Here is a 22,336-nt window from a genome sequence, read left to right as displayed (position 1 = left end):
GACAACAACACGACAAATGTATCAGACCGCACAGTATGAATATCCTGAGTATCAGCGTTACGCATGAACAAGCCTAGAGAGGGAAGTTGATTTACCCCTTATCGAGATTCCTGTAGATCAAGAAGGACCTTATGTACATAGTGAATTATTAGGCCAAGATAGGAAATTTTTACTCGATACAGGGGCAAGTCGAACAACTATAAAACGTAGTGAAGTTCCAGGGGCACCCCTCTCAGGCTATTTCCCTTGGTTTTTCAGGAAAACCTATTGTTAATGAAGTGTCACAACCACTGCCACTTACGATAGGACCTCTGACCCGAACTACAGATTTATTGCTTACTAAATCATGTCCAGAAAATCTGTTAGGAATTAAAACCTTGAAAGCTCTAGGAGCCATAATATGTTGTTCTCCGGAAGGTGTAAGGTTGTTTTTGCGTGATTTTAAAGGTCACTATGTGTCTAGAGACATGGATCCCCGACTGCAGATTTTACCTACACGTCTATGGGCACAAGGCCCTACTGATGTTGGATGCATGAATATTACACCATATCGAGTCACATTAAAGGCAGGAGTGGTGCTACCACGAATGCGACAATACAAGTTACCACCAGATGCTGTAGTGGCTTTACTACAAATCATTGACGAGCTCATTGCCCAAGGAGTAGTTGTGGAAACAGACTCCAATATATGTAATTCACCGATAATTCCGATTCTTAAACGAACAGATCCAAAGGCCCCGCCAGTATATCGATTGGTTATTGATCTGCGCGAATTAAACAAGTGCATTGTGCCACAATTTCCTGTGGTCCCAGATATCTCGTCATTACTGACAGCCATTGATTCCGAAGCAACATTCTTTACTGTAATTGATCTCAAGAATGCCTTTTTCAGCGTCCCAATAGATCCGGAAAGCCAATATTTGTTCGGATTTAGTTTAAATGGACGTAGCTTTAAATTCTCACGCGCACCTCAAGGATTTACAGAAAGCCCCAGCATCTATAGCCAAGCACTGAAAAGAGAACTAGACAGTATCCACATGCCAGTTAACACTGCTCTGCTTCAATACGTCGATGATCTGCTGATCACCGCAAGAAGCGAACCAGAATGTGAAAAAGCATCACTGACAGTTTTACAATTTCTAGCCGAAAAGGGGCACAAGGTGTCCCCTTCTAAGCTGCAATTCTGTGTCCAGCGAGTTGTTTATCTTGGACACTCGCTGTCCAAGGAGGGAAGGCAGCTTACACCAGACCGCATTCAGTTAATAGCTAACATGCCAATACCCAAGACACAAAAGGAGGTGCGGGCTTTCATAGGCCTCACTTCATACTGTAGACAGTGGATCCCTCAGTATGCATTTCTAGCAAAACCACTCATCCAGTTGACAACCCAGGAGGCAGCCACATCGACTGTTCTCCCTTGGACTCAAGAACATACACACGCTGTTGAAAGCCTAAAGAAAGCTTTATGTCAAGCACCTGTTTTAGCAACGCCATGTTACAGAAAACAGTTTACACTCTTCGTTACAGAACGCGAAGGTACTGCCTTGTCAGTACTCACACAGGAACAAGCAGGAGCACACAAACCATGTGCTTATTTTTCTAGTACATTAGATCCCGTAGCTCAGGCTTTGCCTGCATGCCTAAAATCAGTAGCAGCGACAGCTTTAGCAATCAGACAAAGCGATGCTATAGTGTTAGGACATCCATTGACAGTTCAAGTACCACACGCAGTAGAGGTCCTTGTGAATAGAACGCAAACACAACACTTGACTATAGCGCGACTTACAGGATACGAACTTACATTGTTTCAGCCACATATAGAAATCAGACGCTGTAACACATTGAATCCTGCCACACTTTTGCCAGTAACCGGAACAGACCCACTAGCCCATGACTGTATTGAAGTCATTACTGTAACGACAAAACCCAGACAAGACTTGACCGATGTTCCATTGTCCGATCCAGACCTGACGTTGTATGTAGATGGCTCATGTATGAGAACAAGTACAGGAGAGTTAGTGGCCGCTTACGCAGTCACAACAGATACTGAAGTCATTGAAACTAATCGTATAAATACTTTGTCAGCTCAAGCCGCAGAGCTCATCGCTCTGACACAAGCCTGTATTCAAGCCACAAGTAAAAAGGTCAACATATACACTGATTCACGTTATGCATTCGGAGTTGTACATGACTTCGGCGTGCTGTGGCGAGAGAGAGGTTATTTAACTTCCCACGGTGCCCACATTCAGCACGGACCCCTCATTCATGCCTTATTAGATGCAATACATCTACCTACTGCAATATCAATTATGAAATGTAAGGCTCATACAAAGATTACTGATATCATTTCCCAAGGCAATGATCTAGCCGACAGAACGGCTAAACAGACGGCTCAAACTCAAACCCCCGACATGACAAAGACAATAGTCCCGATACCGACACATTGTATGACAGTTAAAGATCCTACTCTTGACGTGATAGACATACAGACACATGCTACACCAGACGAAATAAAGACATGGACTGAATTAGGAGGGATCCAAACGGACCAAGGATGGATGATGAAGGAAAAGTCTGTATGGTTCCTTCCTGATTCAATGGTCCAAGTTATAATTAACACAATACATAGTCCAGCACATCTAGGAGAAAAAGCTATGCTAGACAGCATTCAACACATTTGGTTTAATAAACATTTACGAGCAGCAGCCAAACAAAAGGTCCGTACCTGTATGATCTGTTGCCAGTTTAATCCAGGAAAAAGCGTTCCCGTAGAACAGGGTGGATTTCATCCTCCTAATAATCCTTTTGAAGTACTCCAGATGGACTATATCCAGATGGAACGATGTCGAGGATTCAAATATGTTCTCGTAGTTGTCTGCGCTCTGTCCCGTTGGACAGAGGCGTACCCGGTTTCAGATTACACTGCCCCGACTACTGCCAAACAGTTGGTTCGAGAATTCTTCCCACGATACGGTTTACCACGTGTTGTTCACTCAGATAACGGCCAGCCGTTCTCATCCGAATTAATGAAACACGTTTCACTTCTGTTAGGTTATCAGTGGAAATTCCACTGTGTCCGACACCCCGAGGCAGCAGGTCTCGTAGAAAGACATAACCAGATACTGAAAATCAGAATGTCCAAAATATGCAGAGAAAAAGGTGTCGACTGGGTAGTAGCGTTACCCGTTGCACTCTTTTACATGAGAATGGTAGCACACTCACGAACAGGGCTATCCCCGTATGAGGTGATCTTCGGTAGACCACCAAATATGTGGGGGACGCCTATACCACGAAAAATAACTGATGTTGACTGTAATATGCTGACAGATTACTTGGCTTCCTTGATGTCTGCACTACAATCTTGTCGTTCACAGGTAGCTGCAGCCTTTCCTGACAACACTGAGGTGAAACCCCATGACGTAGTTCCGGGGGATCTCGTCTTTGTGAGGAATTTCGACCGAAAGACTCAGCTGGAGCCCAGGTGGAAAGCACCCAAGTTGGTCCTGCTGACCACAAGGACAGCCGTGAAGATCGAGGGCCGCAAGGGCTGGATTCATTCAAGTCATATCAAGAAATTTCATGGACTATCCTCGGATATAGACATTGTGCCCTGCACTCCCTCACAGACTGATTCAAAACTTCCTTTGGTTGAAAAGACTGAAACAGAACTTTACAAAGTTAAGTTGAGGCCTAGAACGTCAGACGGTTTGATTGTTTAAGTCCTCTCCTAGGTGAAGCGGTTGAATCTGTCTCTGACATGTATCCTCTAGACCTGAATCATGGACAGTCGCGAAAAATGATGAAACGACAGGCGTATTGTAAATCACTGCGTAGCCACTGCATAGTGACATTATTAATTCTGTTTTTATTAAGTCTTTTAATAATTGTTACAAGTATGTTGTTGCACATATATTACCCTATTTCCAGACATGTTTATAATGTTGCTGCTGAACATTCTTTTAGTGACTTACCTCCGCATGAATTGTCTTATAGACTTGCGCTGCGCAATAACACTTTCATTAGTATGTTACATCATTCCCATCAGACTAGTAATGCTACTAATTGTTGGGTGTGTGGTCGGCTCCCTCCCTATCAGAATTATGAAGGAGTCCTGCCATTCTTTCCACACCCATTTACACACAATGGCTCCTGTGGAGCATGGTTCAGTTTAATCAATTCCATAGACTCAGACACAGCAGTTTACCAAGATCATTGGGTATGGGGAAACCTGAACCTAGTTTTACTCAAAGTCTGCTACCCAGACAAGGAGGGTCGCCCCAAAAGAACAGGAACTGATCTAGAAAATGAAGTATATGGATTAGGTAATTTTACACCTAATCTCATGATTCTAAATGTCGTATCCGAAATTGAACTAGTCTTACCCACCATGTCAGTATTCCCAGCGAACGGTGAATTATGTGTAAGAAAAGTTGGTTCCATACATATGGGCCATAGTAAATGCACCACTACAGTAGAATTCAGTGATCAAGGCAAATGTTCATTTAGAGCTTCTCGCCATTCCTACTTTGTATGTGGTCAGACTGCATATATGCGTTTACCTCTAGATTGGGATGGTACCTGCTACATTGCATTCCTTTTGCCACCTGTTTTCCTAGCTCCTCCTGATTATTATAGAAATATTCATTTAGTACACAATAGAGAGCGGAGAGATCTCCCAATTGTCGATTATACTGAGACGGCATGGGACAAGTATGTAGATTTCAATAAAGGCATCTTTCCCTATATAGGTACAGTTACTAATAGTAAGCTGATACGTAGATTAACTAGAACCCTTGAAGCAGTAGTGAATGAGACTATTTCCGCCTTAGGCAATTTAACAGAAGAGCAGTCTGCTATGCGGATTGTTGTGCTTCAAAATCGTCTTGTCCTTGACGTCGTCCTGGCTGATAGGGGCGGAGCTTGTAGGGTCATCGGATCAAGCTGCTGCGTATTCATACCAGAAAATTCGCCATCTGTATATAAAGCCATCACTCGCCTTCATAAGATTGTAAGCCAGATACACCAGAACCCAGGCACTTGGACTTGGTCCAGTTGGTTTTGGAATGTGATATCAGCCTGGGGATGGAGAGTTTTATCCTTCCTAGGTATTGGCCTTCTCCTACTATTCAGTTGCTGTCTATGTCTACAATGTGGACCAGCGATCTGTGGTCTGTGTACCACATCGTGTATTCCACCACCAAGATTTCATTCGTCACGGAAGAAGAAAGAAGAACAAATGATGCTATATGAACAGATCAATGGATTAATGAAGATTGATATCTCTTGAAGGGCAAGTAGGGGACAAGGAGGGAATGTGGAAATATGGATTTTTCTGGTCAGTTATGTCCCCTATCTTGGACCCCAACGGTTCTATGTGCGTGTCACAAGTACATGTATGTCCCCTCCAGTTCCAGTTATGAAGACGCAAATACATATGCGTCCACCGTCAACATGTCCTCTGTCAGATCCGCCATGAATAGGCCGGATATTCCATTCCTAAATATGAAAGGCCACCAGCTTTATATGGTTCACTTATGCCATTTTACAGTCCAGGCAAGTAGGCCCTGATTCTGTCATCAAAACTCCTTTTGCCTTCTGCCTCTGAAAGCTCCAGTCTGAGCCTGCATCTGTGACCATGAACTTTGTCTCATTCTCTGCGCGGCTCACGAAGCCTGACATCAGCCTATTCTCTGCCAAGAACTGTATTTCACCTTCGAATTATCTGCTTCCCCCTCAGCCGATGCATTCCTGCCTAGTAGCTTAAGTAAACATTCTTCCAGTCACCGAGCAAAAGGCCCGGCTTCTCTGCCCTTATGCAAGTAATTCATAGCCCTGTTACCATGGAATATTCCTACCCCCTCGCATTCAGTGTAGACACTTAGACGCTTGTACATGCACGCACAGTCAGTATAGAATAGATTCTGTCCGAGAGTCCTTCTTTCTTGGATAACATAGTTCTTTAAACATAGGATGTTAGATATGATTTGGGATTAGGTTGACTTGACCCCCCAGACTTTTCGTCTCCACACGTAGAGCTAAATGTCAAGCCCCCTTCACCCCCTAGTTACACGTCAATTACACGTCATACTGCTGCGCGCGCATCTATGCCAAGTATTATCTTATAGATCCACCTATACATGACATCACAACCAATTATGTTCCTTTTTACTCTTTATTACACCCATTTCTGGTTACGCAGACAAATTGTCATTTTCCTTATCAATTGTTACGCCTACTGTATTCGCTTCATTGTAATGTATGTTCTATAAAAGCCATTTCATGTCAATAATGTATGTACTTCACTTCCTGAACCTCCGGGGTGATGGAACTTGAAGCATCCGATTATAATCGATTACTGGAATAAAGCCCATTCCGAAACTCTAATATCACGGATTCTGCCTCTCATTTTACTGAGCTATTTTATAATGTTTCTGTATCAAATTCAGTCCCGGTAAAGGAAAATTATTTACCACAGTAGGGAGAAGATTGTGATGGAGAATATGTTCTCAGATGGAGAAACCAATAAAGCATCATCATTGCTTTATACAGTGCTTTATAAACCCATAACCCTAACTCAATTAACAAATACCATCACTTGGTCTACAGACCTCCTCCACCTTAACTTGACTTGACTTGACTGAAGGGGACTGGCTTTTGATATGGAGGGGAGTAAAGAAATCCACAGCCTGCACCAACAGAGGAGGAATACCTTCAAAATGTATGCCAAAATGATATCTGACCCTGATTTGCCTACGGTCTACAATGGGAGTCTCTGATTCATGTTGGAGGGGACGTAGATCATGAGGGACATACCTCCACAGATTGTGGAGTTGCCCACATTTACGACTGTACTGAGAAGAGGTCTTCACGGCTGTAAAAGATACAACAAATGTGATACTACCAGTGGTTTCCCTTCATTGGGTCACTAGAAGAGGAAGACATCTGCTCTCTCTCTATGTTCAAACTGCTAACTCCTCTGCTGTTGGGAGCCAAATTAGAGATAGCCCAAGGATGACAGAGCACGTCAATGGGTCAACGGTGGTTCAAAATATGGATGATACACACAATGAAGCGCTTTACAGCAATGTTGAAGGATGCATTATCCCATTTCAACATATGGGCCCCCTTTCATACATACTTAAAGCAAGACACAATAGTGCCACAACCCCCAGAACTGCCAACACAGGAAACACCACAAAAAAGGTTGAGAAGGTGGGACTGCCCTACCCACTCATGGACCTATGGGGTTTACATGCATTAGGTGGACCTTGGGGTGACTTAAAGAGGCATCCGTAGACCCTCCCTCTACTCACCTGTTTTTTCTCTAACGCACCCCACTGGGATCCCCCACTACAAGCTTGAATGTTGCTCAATAGCGATTTCTACTACATTGTCTTTCAGCCATGTAGCTTGTTCAGCATTGTATTGCCTTGGCCTTGGAAAAGATTTTAAATAAAGTTGTTAAAAAAGATTTATCAAAAAATAACACTAACGTAAAGTTCAATGTTAACATGTATGTATTATATATTAGAAGCTACTAAAAGTTATGTATACAATGCAGTTAATTAAATTTTAGTACATTTCCTAAAAATAAGTTACATTTCATTTTAAATTAAGCATATCTAAAACTGGTTTGGGTCCTTTTTGGCTGTAGTAATTATAGAAGTATTCTTTAATACTGTAAATTGTATATTTCTTGATATACTGTACATAACCAATGTATCTTGTGTGGTCGGTTACCTGTGTTTTTAACTCTCAATTTGAAAAAGCATGGAAGTGCTAAATGACTCCTTGTTGATACCATAACAACATTTCCATCCACTCCTATTCAGGTCCATAACATCCATGGCTCTGCTTTATCATGAAAAAACTCTGCTACTTCCTAATATTTCATCCCCTAAGAAATCCTGTTACATGCAGTGTGTATTGATGCTTGTGCTCTCCCAATGATTCTATGGTGGGTCTTCTGGTCCTCTTTTATGCTAATGATGAAGCTTTGGGTCCTCTCCTGTCCCTGTAATTCTCCCCAAACAACTAAACATGTACACAATGCATGTCACAACTCAGATTACCTGCCATGCCCTCAACACTTATTTGCAAATGACGCTGGAAAAAAGTAATTAAGTAAAACTTCAACAGAGCAGGGAACATGAGTCATTGCATACATTCAGGGCTTTACATACCATACCTAGCAAATAAAAATGTTTTTGCAAAAGTGATCAGATATATATAGTGAGGAATCACTATCTTCCATTCTCCAAACCAGTGTATTTAATGTATACCATACCTAACAAATAAAAATGGTGTTGCAAAAGTGAGCCAGATATATATAGTGAGGAATCACTATCTTCCATTTTCCTTTTATTAAAGTGTAATTAGCTATCGGCATATCACCTACAGACAACACCATTTGTGTAAGTATTTTACATCTTGGCAATTGCTGACTGCCCTTTATGCACAAGACTAGTTCAAGAAGACTGGCAGACACTTCAACTTTTCCAACCAAATCAGACCCACACATTTTCTCCTAAATTCAGGCCAATGTGATAAATTGCATAGTGGCCAATCAGATTGCCTGTTAGCGTACATACTCTGAGACTCTGAGAAGGCACTTGTGCATTGTGTGTAGTCTATGAAGACTTTCTTAGGATAGATGTAGGGCACTCGTGTGTGAACCTCAGAATTCTGTTCTGCCATGGGTGATGTGATATGCTGATTGAATCCTGAGTACTTCATTTTGCCTCACCTTCTCACCTAACCGAAGTCTTCAGTATTGTACAGTATTGTGCATGTTTTGGCGTATTAAACTGTCTGTCAAGTATAACATTCAAATCTACGTTTGCACTAAATATTTTTATTGAAAGTTGGTATTTCTGTTTTGTAGAGAAATTGCAGCACATCTAGCAATGCTACTTCTGCACCAGTCTGTAATCCACAAAGCATAACAGATAACCCTAAATTGAGCTTTTACCAGTTGATCTACGGAATGACAATTGTGGGAATGCTTATTTTCAGTGTCATTAAAGGATATGCTTTCACAAAGGTCACATTAAAAGCCTCTTCAAATCTGCATGATAACGTATTCTACAAGGTACAGTATAAACACAGGTACTCATGTTATGAAATGAAGTGTGCACAAATGTTAATTTGCGACTTATAAATGTGTAGTGGATTGTTACAGAAAGTATTCAAATCTATCAACATGAAAAAAAGTGTTCCATTTTGCTGCTATCCTTTAGCATCTGCAAATTGACCTCAAACCAATCACACTATATGCTTCCATAGGTCAGAAAGCACCTCCTTATTTAAGCTTCTTTAAATAAAAACAGATATGATTCAATGCTACCAACTATTTTGTTTATGACTACCGTACCATTATTTACTACTCATGTTCATGACTGAAATGCCAAGGCTTCCCTATCACATTTACTACAACATGAGGATAAGTTCTCACCTTCATGGAGGCATATTCTTATAACAAAATACAAACACTCTTAAAAGAACCGGGATTCTATGAAGCGTTTTTGGGTACTATCTCCCAAATTTATACTGCAACCACAAAATCTATACTACACCCTTAATTTTAGACATCACACACACATGTAACTGGATCTTGAGTAAGAGAAACCACAAGAGATCCTTACCAGTTTTTTTGTTAGACCCTCACTCATTCTATTTGTGGCATGCTTTATTCATCTGTTCTGAACCTGGTCCCTATAAACCAGGGTGAGTTCAGCCATGTTCCAGGGACCACTTTTGAATGTTTTTCTGCTGGGGACCTTAAATATAAAGATACTTTCAGGTCATCTAGGTATCCCTTTCTTGTGGGTGTCTATGGTATAGTAAAATCAGATTGTGGATGTCTGTGGGATATGGTGCCGCTACACCCTTTAATTGTTTAACATGGTTCAGCCTTTTTATGAGTGACTTCTAAGGGTCCAAGTCTTTTATCAGGACTGTTATTAGTGCCTGGGGAAGGAATATGGTGATTCTTTTGTCAATTGGTCCTCTCACTATTAGTCAAGACAAACAACGCATTACTCAAATTATGCTATGGCGCTTACTCTTCCTCCTTTGTAGTAATATGTTGATCCCGGAAACAAAACAAGATTTGATCAATGTCTTCAGTTATCTTACTTTTCAGATGTAGAAGGAGGTATTCAGTGCAGGTATAGATAACACATCACACTTTACACCATACAAGACAAAGCAATGTTAAATCATAAGTAGGATTGTACATGCATTCCATAGACAGACAAAGAGTATTGGCACTATGTGGTGGTACACTGAAAACTACACAGTAAACATGGGAGGTGAGTAGATTGTTGAATCGGCATCAGGCTTTTATCCTCACCTTGTGCAGAAACATTCTTCAGCATCATTAGAAAAGGAGGGGTACGTCTTCCTACAATCAATATAGTCATACTCTGCATTGTTGTGAACTATATATTACATTTTAAAAAGGGGGGCATAATAAGGTAAGGACATTGTGAATCCCATTATTCAGGTCTTTCCTAATTGGCTCAGCATATTCATACACTGTAGTGTGCTTACACACGTTCTCAAAGGTACTATGTCTTCGTTATGCACCTCCTTAGTGCCTGATGTCCTCTTCTATCCATAACCCTTGTTGCAATGTTTCCGTTTTTATATGTGAGATGCTTTGCACTTCTATGTTATTAAAGTCACATCATGTCATCCTCTCTCACATCATGACATCATCACATGCATACAAGTTCTATGTGTGATTGAGTCCTGGGGAATGTAGCAAGATAGCGGGTCCCTAATTCTAATGGATTGTCTGCATTGCTTTATGTACCAACGTTTTTTTTGTGGGATGTAGCTTCCACAGTTAAACTCATAGGAGTTGTAGTTCCATAATTGCCAGGAAGTGTCCTAAAGAACAGACTTCTGTGATGTGATGTTCCTTTGTATGTTTAGTGTTCGTCTTCATTGCAAATGCACTTATATCTCATTTAACACTTCTCTTTCTTCCAGTATCAGAATTTTAGTGACTCATATAATCAGTTACTCACAAGTGACCATATTCACACTTTAAATATATATATGTATGTGTATATATATATACATACATATATATATATATTCACTGAAAAAACCATAGGTTTCATACACGTTATAGTTAGGAATTAGCATTTAAAAAACCTTGCAAATTCGCTTAAAAAACCATAGGTTTCACACATGTTATAGTTAGGTGGACATTTCACTCGTAAAAAACCAATGAAATTCCCCCGTTATAGTTAGTTCAGATAACTATAACTTGCGCGACCGCAATCCACTGCTGATGACGTCACATATTACATCACTCATGACATGGTCAGTGGCATCACTCATGACATCACTGATGACGTCATTCTTTTGATAGAGTGGCGGTCGCGCGAGTTATAGTTATCTGAACTAACTATAACGGGGGAATTTCATTGGTTTTTTACGAGTGAAATGTCCACCTAACTATAACATGTGTGAAACCTATGGTTTTTTAAGTGAATTTGCAAGGTTTTTTAAATGCTAATTCCTAACTATAACGTGTGTGAAACCTATGGTTTTTTCAGTGAATTTGTACGTTTTTTTAAATGCTAAGTTATGTATTTATTAATATTTTTGTTTTTTCACCCCGCGATTTTTTTAAAAAAAATTAAAATGTTTTTTTCGGCCTTCGGGGACCTTCAGGGACCCCCTGACAAAGGCTAGGGGGTCAGGAACTCTCTACCCTGCCCCCTTTTCACGTTCGCCACCTTCCTTTTTCACTCTCGTACTCAAAACAAACAAAATGGCGGCCGCCACTTCCTGATTTTGACCGTTTCGAACGTTGACTGACATGTAACCACCAATCAGAATTACGGTCGCGCACGTTAGGGTGCGTTCACCGTGTGCGCACCGTGCGCGCACGGTGCGCGGCTATAGATATTTATGTACTTTAACTGCAATTTTCTCAGGAACTACTGAACAGATTGACTCCATATATGCAAAAGGCACATCCCTGACATGAGGACTACCACTTTGCCAAATTTCAAGTAATTCTGTTCAGCCGTTCGGGCTGTACCTTGGACTAAAGGTCCAATGGGAAAATGCATGGGGAAAACGCGTTTTGGGACCCCCCTTTGTTCTCGGCCCCCGCTTGACGAATCCCCCCGAGACTTTCAGGGTAGGAGCTGAGCGGAGCGGAGCGCCCCATTAGTTTTGAAAATTTCGCGAGGATTCGTCAACCGGCGCCAAAGTTATTCAAAATAGAATTTTGAGATTTCCTATGGAAACACGGTCCTAACTATAACTATCTACTGGCGACCGCCAGTAGATTATATATATATATATATATATATATATATATATATATATATATATATATATATATATATATATATATATCTTATCTACTGGCGGTCGCCAGTAGATAGTTATAGTTAGGACCGTGTTTCCATAGGAAATCTGAAAATTCTATTTTGAATAACTTTGGCGCCGGTTGACGAATCCTCGCAAATTTTTCAAAATAGGTGGGGCGCTCCGCTCCTACCCTGAAAGTCTCGGGGTGATTAGTCAAGTGGGGGCCGAGAAAAAAGGGGGGTCCCAAAACGCGTTTTCCCCATGCATTTTTCCATAGGGACCTTTAGTCCAAGGTACAGCCCGAACGGCTGAACAGAATTACTTGAAATTTGGCAGAGAGGTAGTCCTCAGGTCAGGGATGTGCCTTTTGAATATCTGGAGTCAATCTGTTCTGTAGTTCCTGAGAATATTTCAGTTAAAAGTACATATATATCTATAAGCGCGCACCGTGCGCGTACGGTAAGCATACCGTACGCGCACGCTGCCGTGCGCGAGTGTAATTCTGATTGGTGGTTACATGACAGTAAACATTCCAGTCGGTCGAAATCAGGAAGTGTCGCCCGCCATTTTGTGTCTCACACTAAAAAACAAAGGTGGAGAACGTGAAAAGGGGGCAAGGTAGAGAGTTGCAGACCCCCTAGCCTTTGTCAGGGGGTCCAAAAAGGACTCAAAAGGGTGAAAAATAAATTTTTATTTTAAAAAAAAAAAAATCGCGGGGTACGCGTACCGTGCGCGTACGGTAAGCGTACTGCAGAAAACATAAATAAAAAAAAATAGAATTAAAAATCAAAATGAAAAATTGTGAGGTAGGGTGGCTCTTAAAAGAGCCCTTGTGTTAATACAGGGACAGAGGAAAGAAAGAATGGGAATATTAGAAGGAACCACACTTGTGCTGCTCAATCTTATTATCTATTAGAGGAATACTAGATTCCCCCACAGCAATAAGAGAGTAACAAGCGATGCACCTTATTTGTACCCTCTGAAACCGAGGGTAGATGTCCAGAGGAGCAGAAGAGGGTGATGCTCCCACCGCAGAGGAAGTGCTCGGCTGAGCTGCCGAAGATGTACTCGGCTGAGCTTCTGCGGATGTGCTCGGGTGACTTACTGAAGGGTTTGCTTCAGTATGTCGAGCAAAAGTCCTGGGATGTACATCCCTAATGTGTCTCAACATAGTGTGATTACCAAAGGAATACTTCTTCCTTGGATTACCTCTAGATAAGACACGCTCACAAAGTCAGCAGGTGACTAATGGAGCATTTACCTTTTTCTGCCCCTCAGGAAATGTGAAATACTCCCAAACAAAATAATTCTTCTGTTTCCTCCTTCTCTGTCTAATGATGCTGCTGCCCTGCTCACTCTCAGAAGAGGACTGCTGCTCTGCCATTGTATCCCAAAGACAATTCAGCTCCTTCTCCTAAGGAATCACAAGCAGTAATGAGGGGACTGGGTGTGGTGTTGGAAGTTTCTGGAAATGAAACAAGTTTAAACCAATGAAAAGTGTTGTTTCTGGATCACATGACCTACCGTGCGCGCTCCGTACGCTTACCGTACGCGCACAGTAAAAGTACGCATGCGAGTACGTAAGACGCGCGCACGCGTGCATGCGCATTAGAGGCATGCGCGCACGCGCCCATGCGCATTAGAAGCACGCGCGTGCGCACGTAAGGCGGTTCCGTGTAACGTGCGCGTGCGCGTAGGGAGCAAGCGCTTACGCGTCGCACGCGAGTTACGGACACGTACGTAAATCGCGTACGCATGCGCACACGGAGCATAAACATTACGTACGCGCACCGTACATAAAACGTACCGTGCGCGTACGGTAAGCTTACCGTACGCGCACGGTAAAAAATCCTAAAAAAAAAGGTTTGTAGAAGATATTAACTATGTTATTCAACTATATCTAACCATTTTTTAAAAAAAGGTGAACCTTTCTATATTGCAGGATACAGTAAATCAATGATTATAAACATAGGTAGCATATTGTTTTTAAAAAAAATAACAAGAAAAAGAAAAAAAAGGATTTTAAAACCTTACAAATTCACTTAAAAAAACCATAGGTTTCACACACGTTATAGTTAGGAATTAGCATTTTAAAAACCTTTGAAATTCACTGAAAAAACCATAGGTTTCACACATGTTATATTTAGCTGGACATTTCACTCGTACAAAACCATTGAAATTCCCCCGTTATAGTTAGTTCAGCTAACTATAACTCGCGCGCCTGCAATCCACTGCTGATGACGTCACATATTACATCACTCATGACATGGTCAGTGACATCACTCATGTCATCACTGATGACATCTCAAATGACATCACTGATGACATCACTGATGACATCATCCATGTGAAAACTTACCACATCTTCTTACACCCTAATATAACCTTTGATACACCGACTAAAAATTTAAGAGTTCCATTCTCAAAACCATATATACTGCAATACCAATCATTACATACCCACTTATTAACTCTTAGGTCTTCATATACCTCCACTCACTCACCTATACAGTCACTCATACTTACAGTCACTCCGTACAAAACTATCATATACATTTATATACTTATATAGACACTCACACACTAAGAAGTATCCATTGAGCTACTCTTACACCTACTCAGTCATGCAAATAATCACACTCCCATTTACTCACCTATGCAGTTAAACACACTCAAGTTCACTTACTCATAAAAATAGTATCACATTCTTACACTCTTATAGAATCATTGATACAAGCACACACTCATCCATACAGTCACTTTCACAATCACACACTCTCACATCTATCCACTTATATACTCTTACACGCACATATACTGCCTTTCACATATGTAGTTAGTTACAAATGTACCACTGAGATATACATTCAAACCCTAACACACCCATACATACACTCACTCAACCATACAGTCCATCACAGATGCACTCTTAAAACCATGCACCCATAGAATCACCCACTCACACATCTATGCATAGAGTCACACACACCCTACCCACACAAACACTCAGACACCCATACAGATACTCAGACAACCAATCAATAACTTATATAGACACTCATATAGCTATTCACAAAACCATGCAGCCACGTATACACCAACATACAGACACATACAGACATTTACACAGTTTAGTCACTAGTCTGCAGTAAGATACATTTAATGGCTCACTTATAGAATCATGTTACGCACCACAGAAAATCATCCATTTACACACTTGTACACCCACTCATTCTTCAACAGGCCTTTCCCTATATATATTAAACATATTAAAAATTTTCAGAAACACATACTCAATGGATGATGTCATCAGTGATGTCATTTGAGATGTCATCAGTGATGTCATGAGTGATGTCACTGACCATGCATGAGTGATGTAATATGTGACGTCATCAGCAGTGGATTGAGGGCGCGCGAGTTATAGTTAGCTGAACTAACTATAACGGGGGAATTTCAATGGTTTTGTACGAGTGAAGTGTCCAGCTAACTATAACATGTGTGAAACCTATGGTTTTTTCATTGAATTTGCAAGGTTTTTAAAATGCTAATTCCTAACTATAACGTGTGTGAAACCTATGTTTTTTCAGTGAATTTATATATATATATATATATACATATATTACCTACTGGCAGTCGCCAGTAGGTAGTTATAGTTAGGACCTATTTCCCATAGGAAATCCGCAACATTCTATTTGGAATAACGTTGGCGTCGATTGATGAATCTTCGCGAAATTTTCCAAACTTTTGGCCAGCTCCGGTCCGCTCCTATCCTGAAAATTTCACGGTGATTCGTCAAGCGGGGGCCGAGAAAAAAGGGGGGTCCAAAACGCGTTTTCCCCATGCATTTTCCCATAGGACCTGTTGACGCAGCTACAGCCCGAAGTGCTGAACGGAATTACACCAAATTTGGCAAAGAGGTAGTCCTCAGTTCAGACTCGTGCCTTTTGCTTAAATGGTGTAAATCCGTTCAGTAATTCCTGAGAAAATCAAAAGTAAATTCACATATATATCTGGGCGGAGCCTAACCACACATCTCATCGTGAGATCTGATTGGCTGTCAGCACTTCATCCAAGAAGTGTTGGCAGCCATCTTGCGACCAATATACATGATAGCACCTCATTAAAAAGCATTGCAGTTAATAGAAGGTTTTAAGACTTAAGTTACATTATAAATCATTTGTTGATGGTACCATACTCATTTTAGGAATTGTGGTGTGTTCTAAGGTGATTTTACCATGTGAAAAAGCCTTATGCTGTGATATCATGAATCATGTTTGAGAGAAAACTATTTTCTCATGCTTTTCCTACAGAGGTTTGGAAGGTGATCTATAAGCTATACTGAAAGAATATTCTCTGGAAATTCACATTATCTTTCTCAGTCATGTGAGAATGAAGTCTGACATTCTCAGTAAAACATGTACATCCAACAAGGGCAGAGACTGTCAGTTGATTCCTTTGTGTTCTACTGCAGCTTCCCAGAGTGTTCTAAAGAACAACTAGAGCGCTAACAGTCCTACTTATGACAAACGTATGGCACACCTAAAGCCATCTTGGTTGGAATAAAGTGGTAACTCTTAACACATTTAATTTAAAAAGGAACAAAATGAGGGGGTTCATTTTGCCATAGAAAGTATGATTAGTGCTGCAGAAAGAAAAATTAGGGCACATTTTGAGTGACTTCTCAAATCCTCTTCTATTTCATTAAAAAAAGTCTGACATGCAGACTGAAACATGCACTTTCAATACCAGCAGCAGACTTCCCTGGTGAGCAGTAGTTTTACTACAGTAATCTAATGAGCAACTAGAGTGCTAACATTCAGAATTTATGGCAAATGTGTGACATATCTGAATACCTTCATGATGGAATCAAAGTAAAAAACTGAAAGCATTTCCTACTGAGGAAACTGCAGTACATGAGGAAATTAGGAAACTTCATAACAAATAAATCATGCAAGATTACCTCGCATAACCTCCGTACATTATTTTCCATCCTTCAAAACATAGCGCCAGATTTGCCCATGGCTGCGGTCTTTCTTTATGCCACGAAGGCATTTGATTCCGTGGAATGGGATTACCTTAATGCAATACTGTGCCGAATGGGCTTTCCATTGATCTTCGTTTCTTGGATACGCCTGCTATATACTTGCCCCACTGCCCGAGTTCTCATAAATGGACACATCTCCGCCGAAATTCCCATATCCCGAGGCACCCAACAGGGGTGCCCATTATCTCCTCTGCTCTTCGCCCTTGTGATAGAGCCATTAGCCTGTAAACTGAGGCAACACCATCAGGAACGCGCTTCGCGCTGTAACTGGCGGCACATCCTAATATCGCTTTATGCCGGCGACATGACGTTATACGTCAGAGATCCGCAAACTAATCTTAATCCACTCTTGCGGGAATTTATATTGTTTGGGCATTTGTAGGGTATCCATATTAATTGGGCGAAGTCATTGATTTTTCCCCTCACGTCTGCGGTGGCCAAATTTACACCTGATTTCCCCTTAGGTTGGTGTGAAGCAGACCTACGCTATCTAGGGATTCAAATTGGAACTACACGGGACGAGATACTACGCCTTAATTATGGCACGGCAATAGACCGCCTGGCTTGCAATGTCACGCGCTGGATAGATTTGCCTTTGTGATGCCTCTTTGATAAAAATGGTGATTCTCCCGCAGTTTTTATACCTTTTTTTGAACATTCCCTATCCCCCAGGACGACATTTTTTCACCTCTCTTAGAACAGAATTGCTGAGATTATTTGGGGGAGGCAAACAGCCCCGCCTGATGTGGACTGTGCTCACGAGGCCATATGCGCAAGGTGGGTTTGATCTACCAGATTTTGAATTATATTTTGCATGTGCACAGGCACAACATGCTTATTACTGGATGAGCCCATCGTGCTACATTCCTCAGGTTGCGGCGGAGGATTGGTTGGCGGATCCGGTTCCGCTGAGTGGGGCAATTCATGCACCTGCGCCGGCCGGAAACGTGCCACCCACCACTATCACGAGTACAGTCACTGCTTGGCTCACCATTGGTCGGCGTCTTAATGCTGCAATTTTATATTCTCCATTGATGCCTCTCTCCTATCATCCACAGATGCCATTATTGCAAGAGAAGGGGTTCCATAAGTTATGCATGCGACTGAATATTGGTACATGGGGGGATCTTTTTATACATGGGAGATTCTGTTCAGCTGATCCGTTCTTCCGACAGACAACTCCCACTCCGTTAGATACATTCTTGTATTTGCGGTTACAACAGGGGTTGCGGACCATTCTCCCGGAATTTCCCAAGGAACCGGACTCATTAGTGCCGTTCCATCATATGCTGTCTGCGAATAGCCCAAGGCATATGGTCTCTACACTATATCACACGGTACATACTCTTCAGCCAGAACCTACGCATACGGCATTGCACCATTGGTCCACAGATCTGGGTTTTGAACTGTCTCTTGAGCAGTGGGGGTACTGTTGTAGGCAAGTTGCACGCATTTCCGCCAGCTGCAGATTGCGTATTATCCATTTTCGGTACATCCACCGTATATATTGTACACCCGCAAAATTATACAAACTCAAGCTGCGTGACAATGACAGCTGCGACCGTTATGGTAGCCCGGGGGCTGGTTTTATGCACCTGGCATGGGAATGCCTCAGGGTCTCAGAATATTGGTTAAAGGTATTTGAAACACTCACACAAATGACGTCGGTTGTCATTGAATGTAGTCCACTTGTGGCACTGCTGGGATATACTGAGCAGCTTCCACAGGCGTATCGCCGTTACGTTACACTTGCGCTATTGTTAGCAAAACGAAGGGTAGCATGCAGATGGGGTAGGGGACGCGCCCCCAAATTTAAAGAATGGCTTGAGGATTTGATTTATAGTCAAGATCAGAGTTCCATTTATGCAGAAACGTTGCCCCGCAGTTCGAGACCCAAGGATATATGGGGACCACTTAAACAGTATCTCCTGCTACACGCCCCTGAAGGTTCCACATAGGTTGCATTGTTGAGCCTGAAGTGATAATGGCTGGATAATCAACTCGGAGCCCTTTAGTCTCCTCAAGAGAATGGGAGTGTGGTGCTGTTGTGATGCTATGTTCCTCCTGGGTTATGGCTATTTGCTGAACTCTATGTATGTGGGCATGTGTGGGAGGCTGGGGATGGTGACAGCTTAGTGCACCTCCTCTCCTGAAATGGTTTATCGCCTATCTTTATGCGACCCGCCGAAAAATACATGGGTGTAGCGTGGAATGATGGCCTATGGACTTGTGTGCAGGCCGTGGACTACGTTGAGGTGAGTAGGGGTTACATGTACTTTGTTATGTATCTCATTGATGTATATTGCTGTGTTGTGTATCACTTACGGAGATGCAGCAGTGACCATCTGCAGTTTTGTTTTGTTTATTTTGGTTGTCTGTAAGCAAAACTTAATAAATAAAGTTTAAAAAAAAAAAAAAATCTCCCAAGATGGCCACCAGAGACAAAAGAGCCCAAATGTAGCCCAACTATCACCCAGATGTAGCCCAAGTATAGCCCAATGACAGAATGTCCCAGAGTGTTCTTAAGAACAACTAGAGCGCTTACTGTCTTACTTATGACAAAAGTATGGCACACCTGAAGCCATCTTGATTGGAATAAACTGGTAACACTTAAAACATTTAATTTAAAAAGGAACATAATGAGGGGGTTCATTTTGCCATAGAAATTATGATTAGTGCTGAAGAAAGAAAAATTAGGGCACATTTTGAGTGACTTCTCAAATCCTCTTCTAATACATTAAAAAATTCTGATATGCAGACTGAAACATGCACTTTTAATACCAGCAGCAGACTTCCGTGGTGAGCAGTAGCTTTACTACAGTGATCTAATGAGCAACTAGAGTGCTAACATTCAGAATTGATGGCAAATGTGTGACATATCTGAATACCTTCTTGATGGAATCAAAGTAAAAAACTTAAAGCATTTCCTACTGAGGAGACTGCAGTAAATGAGGAAATTAGGAAACTTCATAACAAATAAATCTCCCAAGATGGCCATCAGAGACAAAAGAGCCCAAATGCAGCACAAATATCACCCAGATGTAGCCCACATGTAGCCCAATGACAGAAGTGTGCAAAACACTTATTTTTTGTGTATTTGCAGTTTTATATAGTGCAGACTTGTCAGGTATTGGAGTGCTTTACATGAGCATTGGTTACATCACACAAGATCAAATTCATTTTGGTTGTAGACATGGGGAGATTAAGTGATTTGACCAGAATCACAGAATGTTGAACTGAAGCAGAAACTCCAACCTGGTTCCCCAGTTGCAAAGTCTGCAGCTCTGGAAGTAACACCACATCCTCTCCCCTAGGTGCAACATTTAATCAAGTGGTCAACTGGATAAAAAAACATAAAGATTACAAATAATGTAAAAGTTCTTTGTCGCTATTTGAAAACTCAGAAAACATGTCCTCATTTTAGTTTTTTTAGAGCACTAACCATAATTTTGATGCAAATAAGACCCTCTCATATATGTAATTTCTAAAGGAAATACTCTAGGTATTACAGTTTTGATTACATCAAGATGACGTCAGGCGTTCCACACTTTTGTAATGAATATAGAATGTTAGCAATCTAGTTGTTCATTGGGATACTGTTGAGAGGCAGAGGCCAGGGGCCCGGACTCTGAAAATTGAAGGCAGGTAGGAGAGTGCAGATGCAACAATTTGACGACACTGGGCAGGCAGGAAGGGCAGTGGCAGCACAACAGACTATGGAGGGCAGTGGAAAGGGGGCAGGGGCAACAAACCAAAAATACAGGACTGGCAAGAGAGGCTGTGGCAATATAATAGACCATTGTGGGCAGAAGGAAGAGGCAGTGGTAGTACAACTATACATGCCAACAGACCCGTTTCAGCCAGGAAGCGTCCAATGATTTTAAGCTCAAATGGGCTTTATTTGATCTGTCTCCTGTCTACAATCTCCTCTTTTTCAATGTAACTCAAAGGGGAAAATCAATACCCCAGTTTTTTTTCAAAATCTCCCTCTTACCAAGTTCAAAATGTTCGCAGGTATGGTACATTGGATCATGGTAGGCAGGAGGAATTGGGGTAGGGACATGGACTCGGATAACAGTAGACAGGAGGGACATGGAGAGGTGCACCAAACTGACCCTACAGGGCAGGCATCAGGGTTTGCAGCAGCACAATACACCACACAGCGCATGCGGGACGGGAGTGCAGCACAACAATCCATAGAAAGCAATAGGGAGGGGACAGGACCATGCACATGGACAAGAGAGAACAGAGGGGGAAGAGGCAATGGTAGCTAACTGACCATAATGGACAGACAGGAGAGAAAGCTGCAGCATAACAGTCCATAAAGGGCAGGAGGGACGGATCAGGGGCATTACAATGGAACAGACAAGCCAGGAGGGAGGGAATAGGGGTCTGCACATGGAAACAGAGGGCTGGGGGCAAGGGGTCAGGGCAGGAATAGCAAGATGACCATGGAGATCAGGCAGGTTGGGCACTAGAAACAAGACACACCATGGAGAGCAACAATGAGACTATGATGGCATACACACAGACCATGGAGGGAAGGTGGGAGGGGGTCAGGGGCAGCTAGTTGACCACACAGGGAAGGTGGGAGGGGCCATGGCAGCACAGAAGACCATGCATGGCAAGCGAGAGGGTTAGTGGCAGCACAATGGCTATGATGGGCAAGAAGGAGGGTGCAGGGGCATGCACAAAGGACCATGGAGGATAGAAGGGAGGGTCAGGACCTGGGCACAGACAAGAGAGTTCAGGGGAAGGGGCCTCACAACAGACCGCGCGGGGCAGGCAGGAGGAGCAGTTGCAGCACAACAGACCAGGGAGGGCAGAAGGGTGTGGCAGTAAAATGGACCATGGAGGACAGGAGGAAGGGGATCGGGGCATGGCATGTGGACAGGCAGGGTGGAGGTAGCAGGGACAGGTTACAGTCATCTGACAATGCTAGGCAGGTGG

The 22,336-nt window shown here is 42.1% G+C and overlaps 1 protein-coding gene across 3 annotated transcripts in view; it reads left to right on the top strand.

The window, feature by feature from the left end:
- ABCC12 (ATP binding cassette subfamily C member 12) overlaps positions 1-22,336 on the top strand; it is a 907,115-nt gene that overhangs the window by 523,397 nt on the left and 361,382 nt on the right. For all 3 annotated transcript variants that reach the window (XM_085640128.1, XM_085640130.1, XM_085640129.1), the window contains one exon: positions 8,885-9,091. In XM_085640128.1, the coding sequence (XP_085496254.1) occupies positions 8,885-9,091 (207 nt within the window). The remainder of the gene's footprint in view (positions 1-8,884; positions 9,092-22,336) is intronic.

This window comes from Triturus cristatus, chromosome 12 (assembly GCF_964204655.1).
Source record: "Triturus cristatus chromosome 12, aTriCri1.1, whole genome shotgun sequence".
Lineage (NCBI taxonomy): Eukaryota > Metazoa > Chordata > Amphibia > Caudata > Salamandridae > Triturus > Triturus cristatus.
Note: the sequence above shows the minus strand (reverse complement) of the source record. Positions and strands in the feature narration are given on the sequence as shown.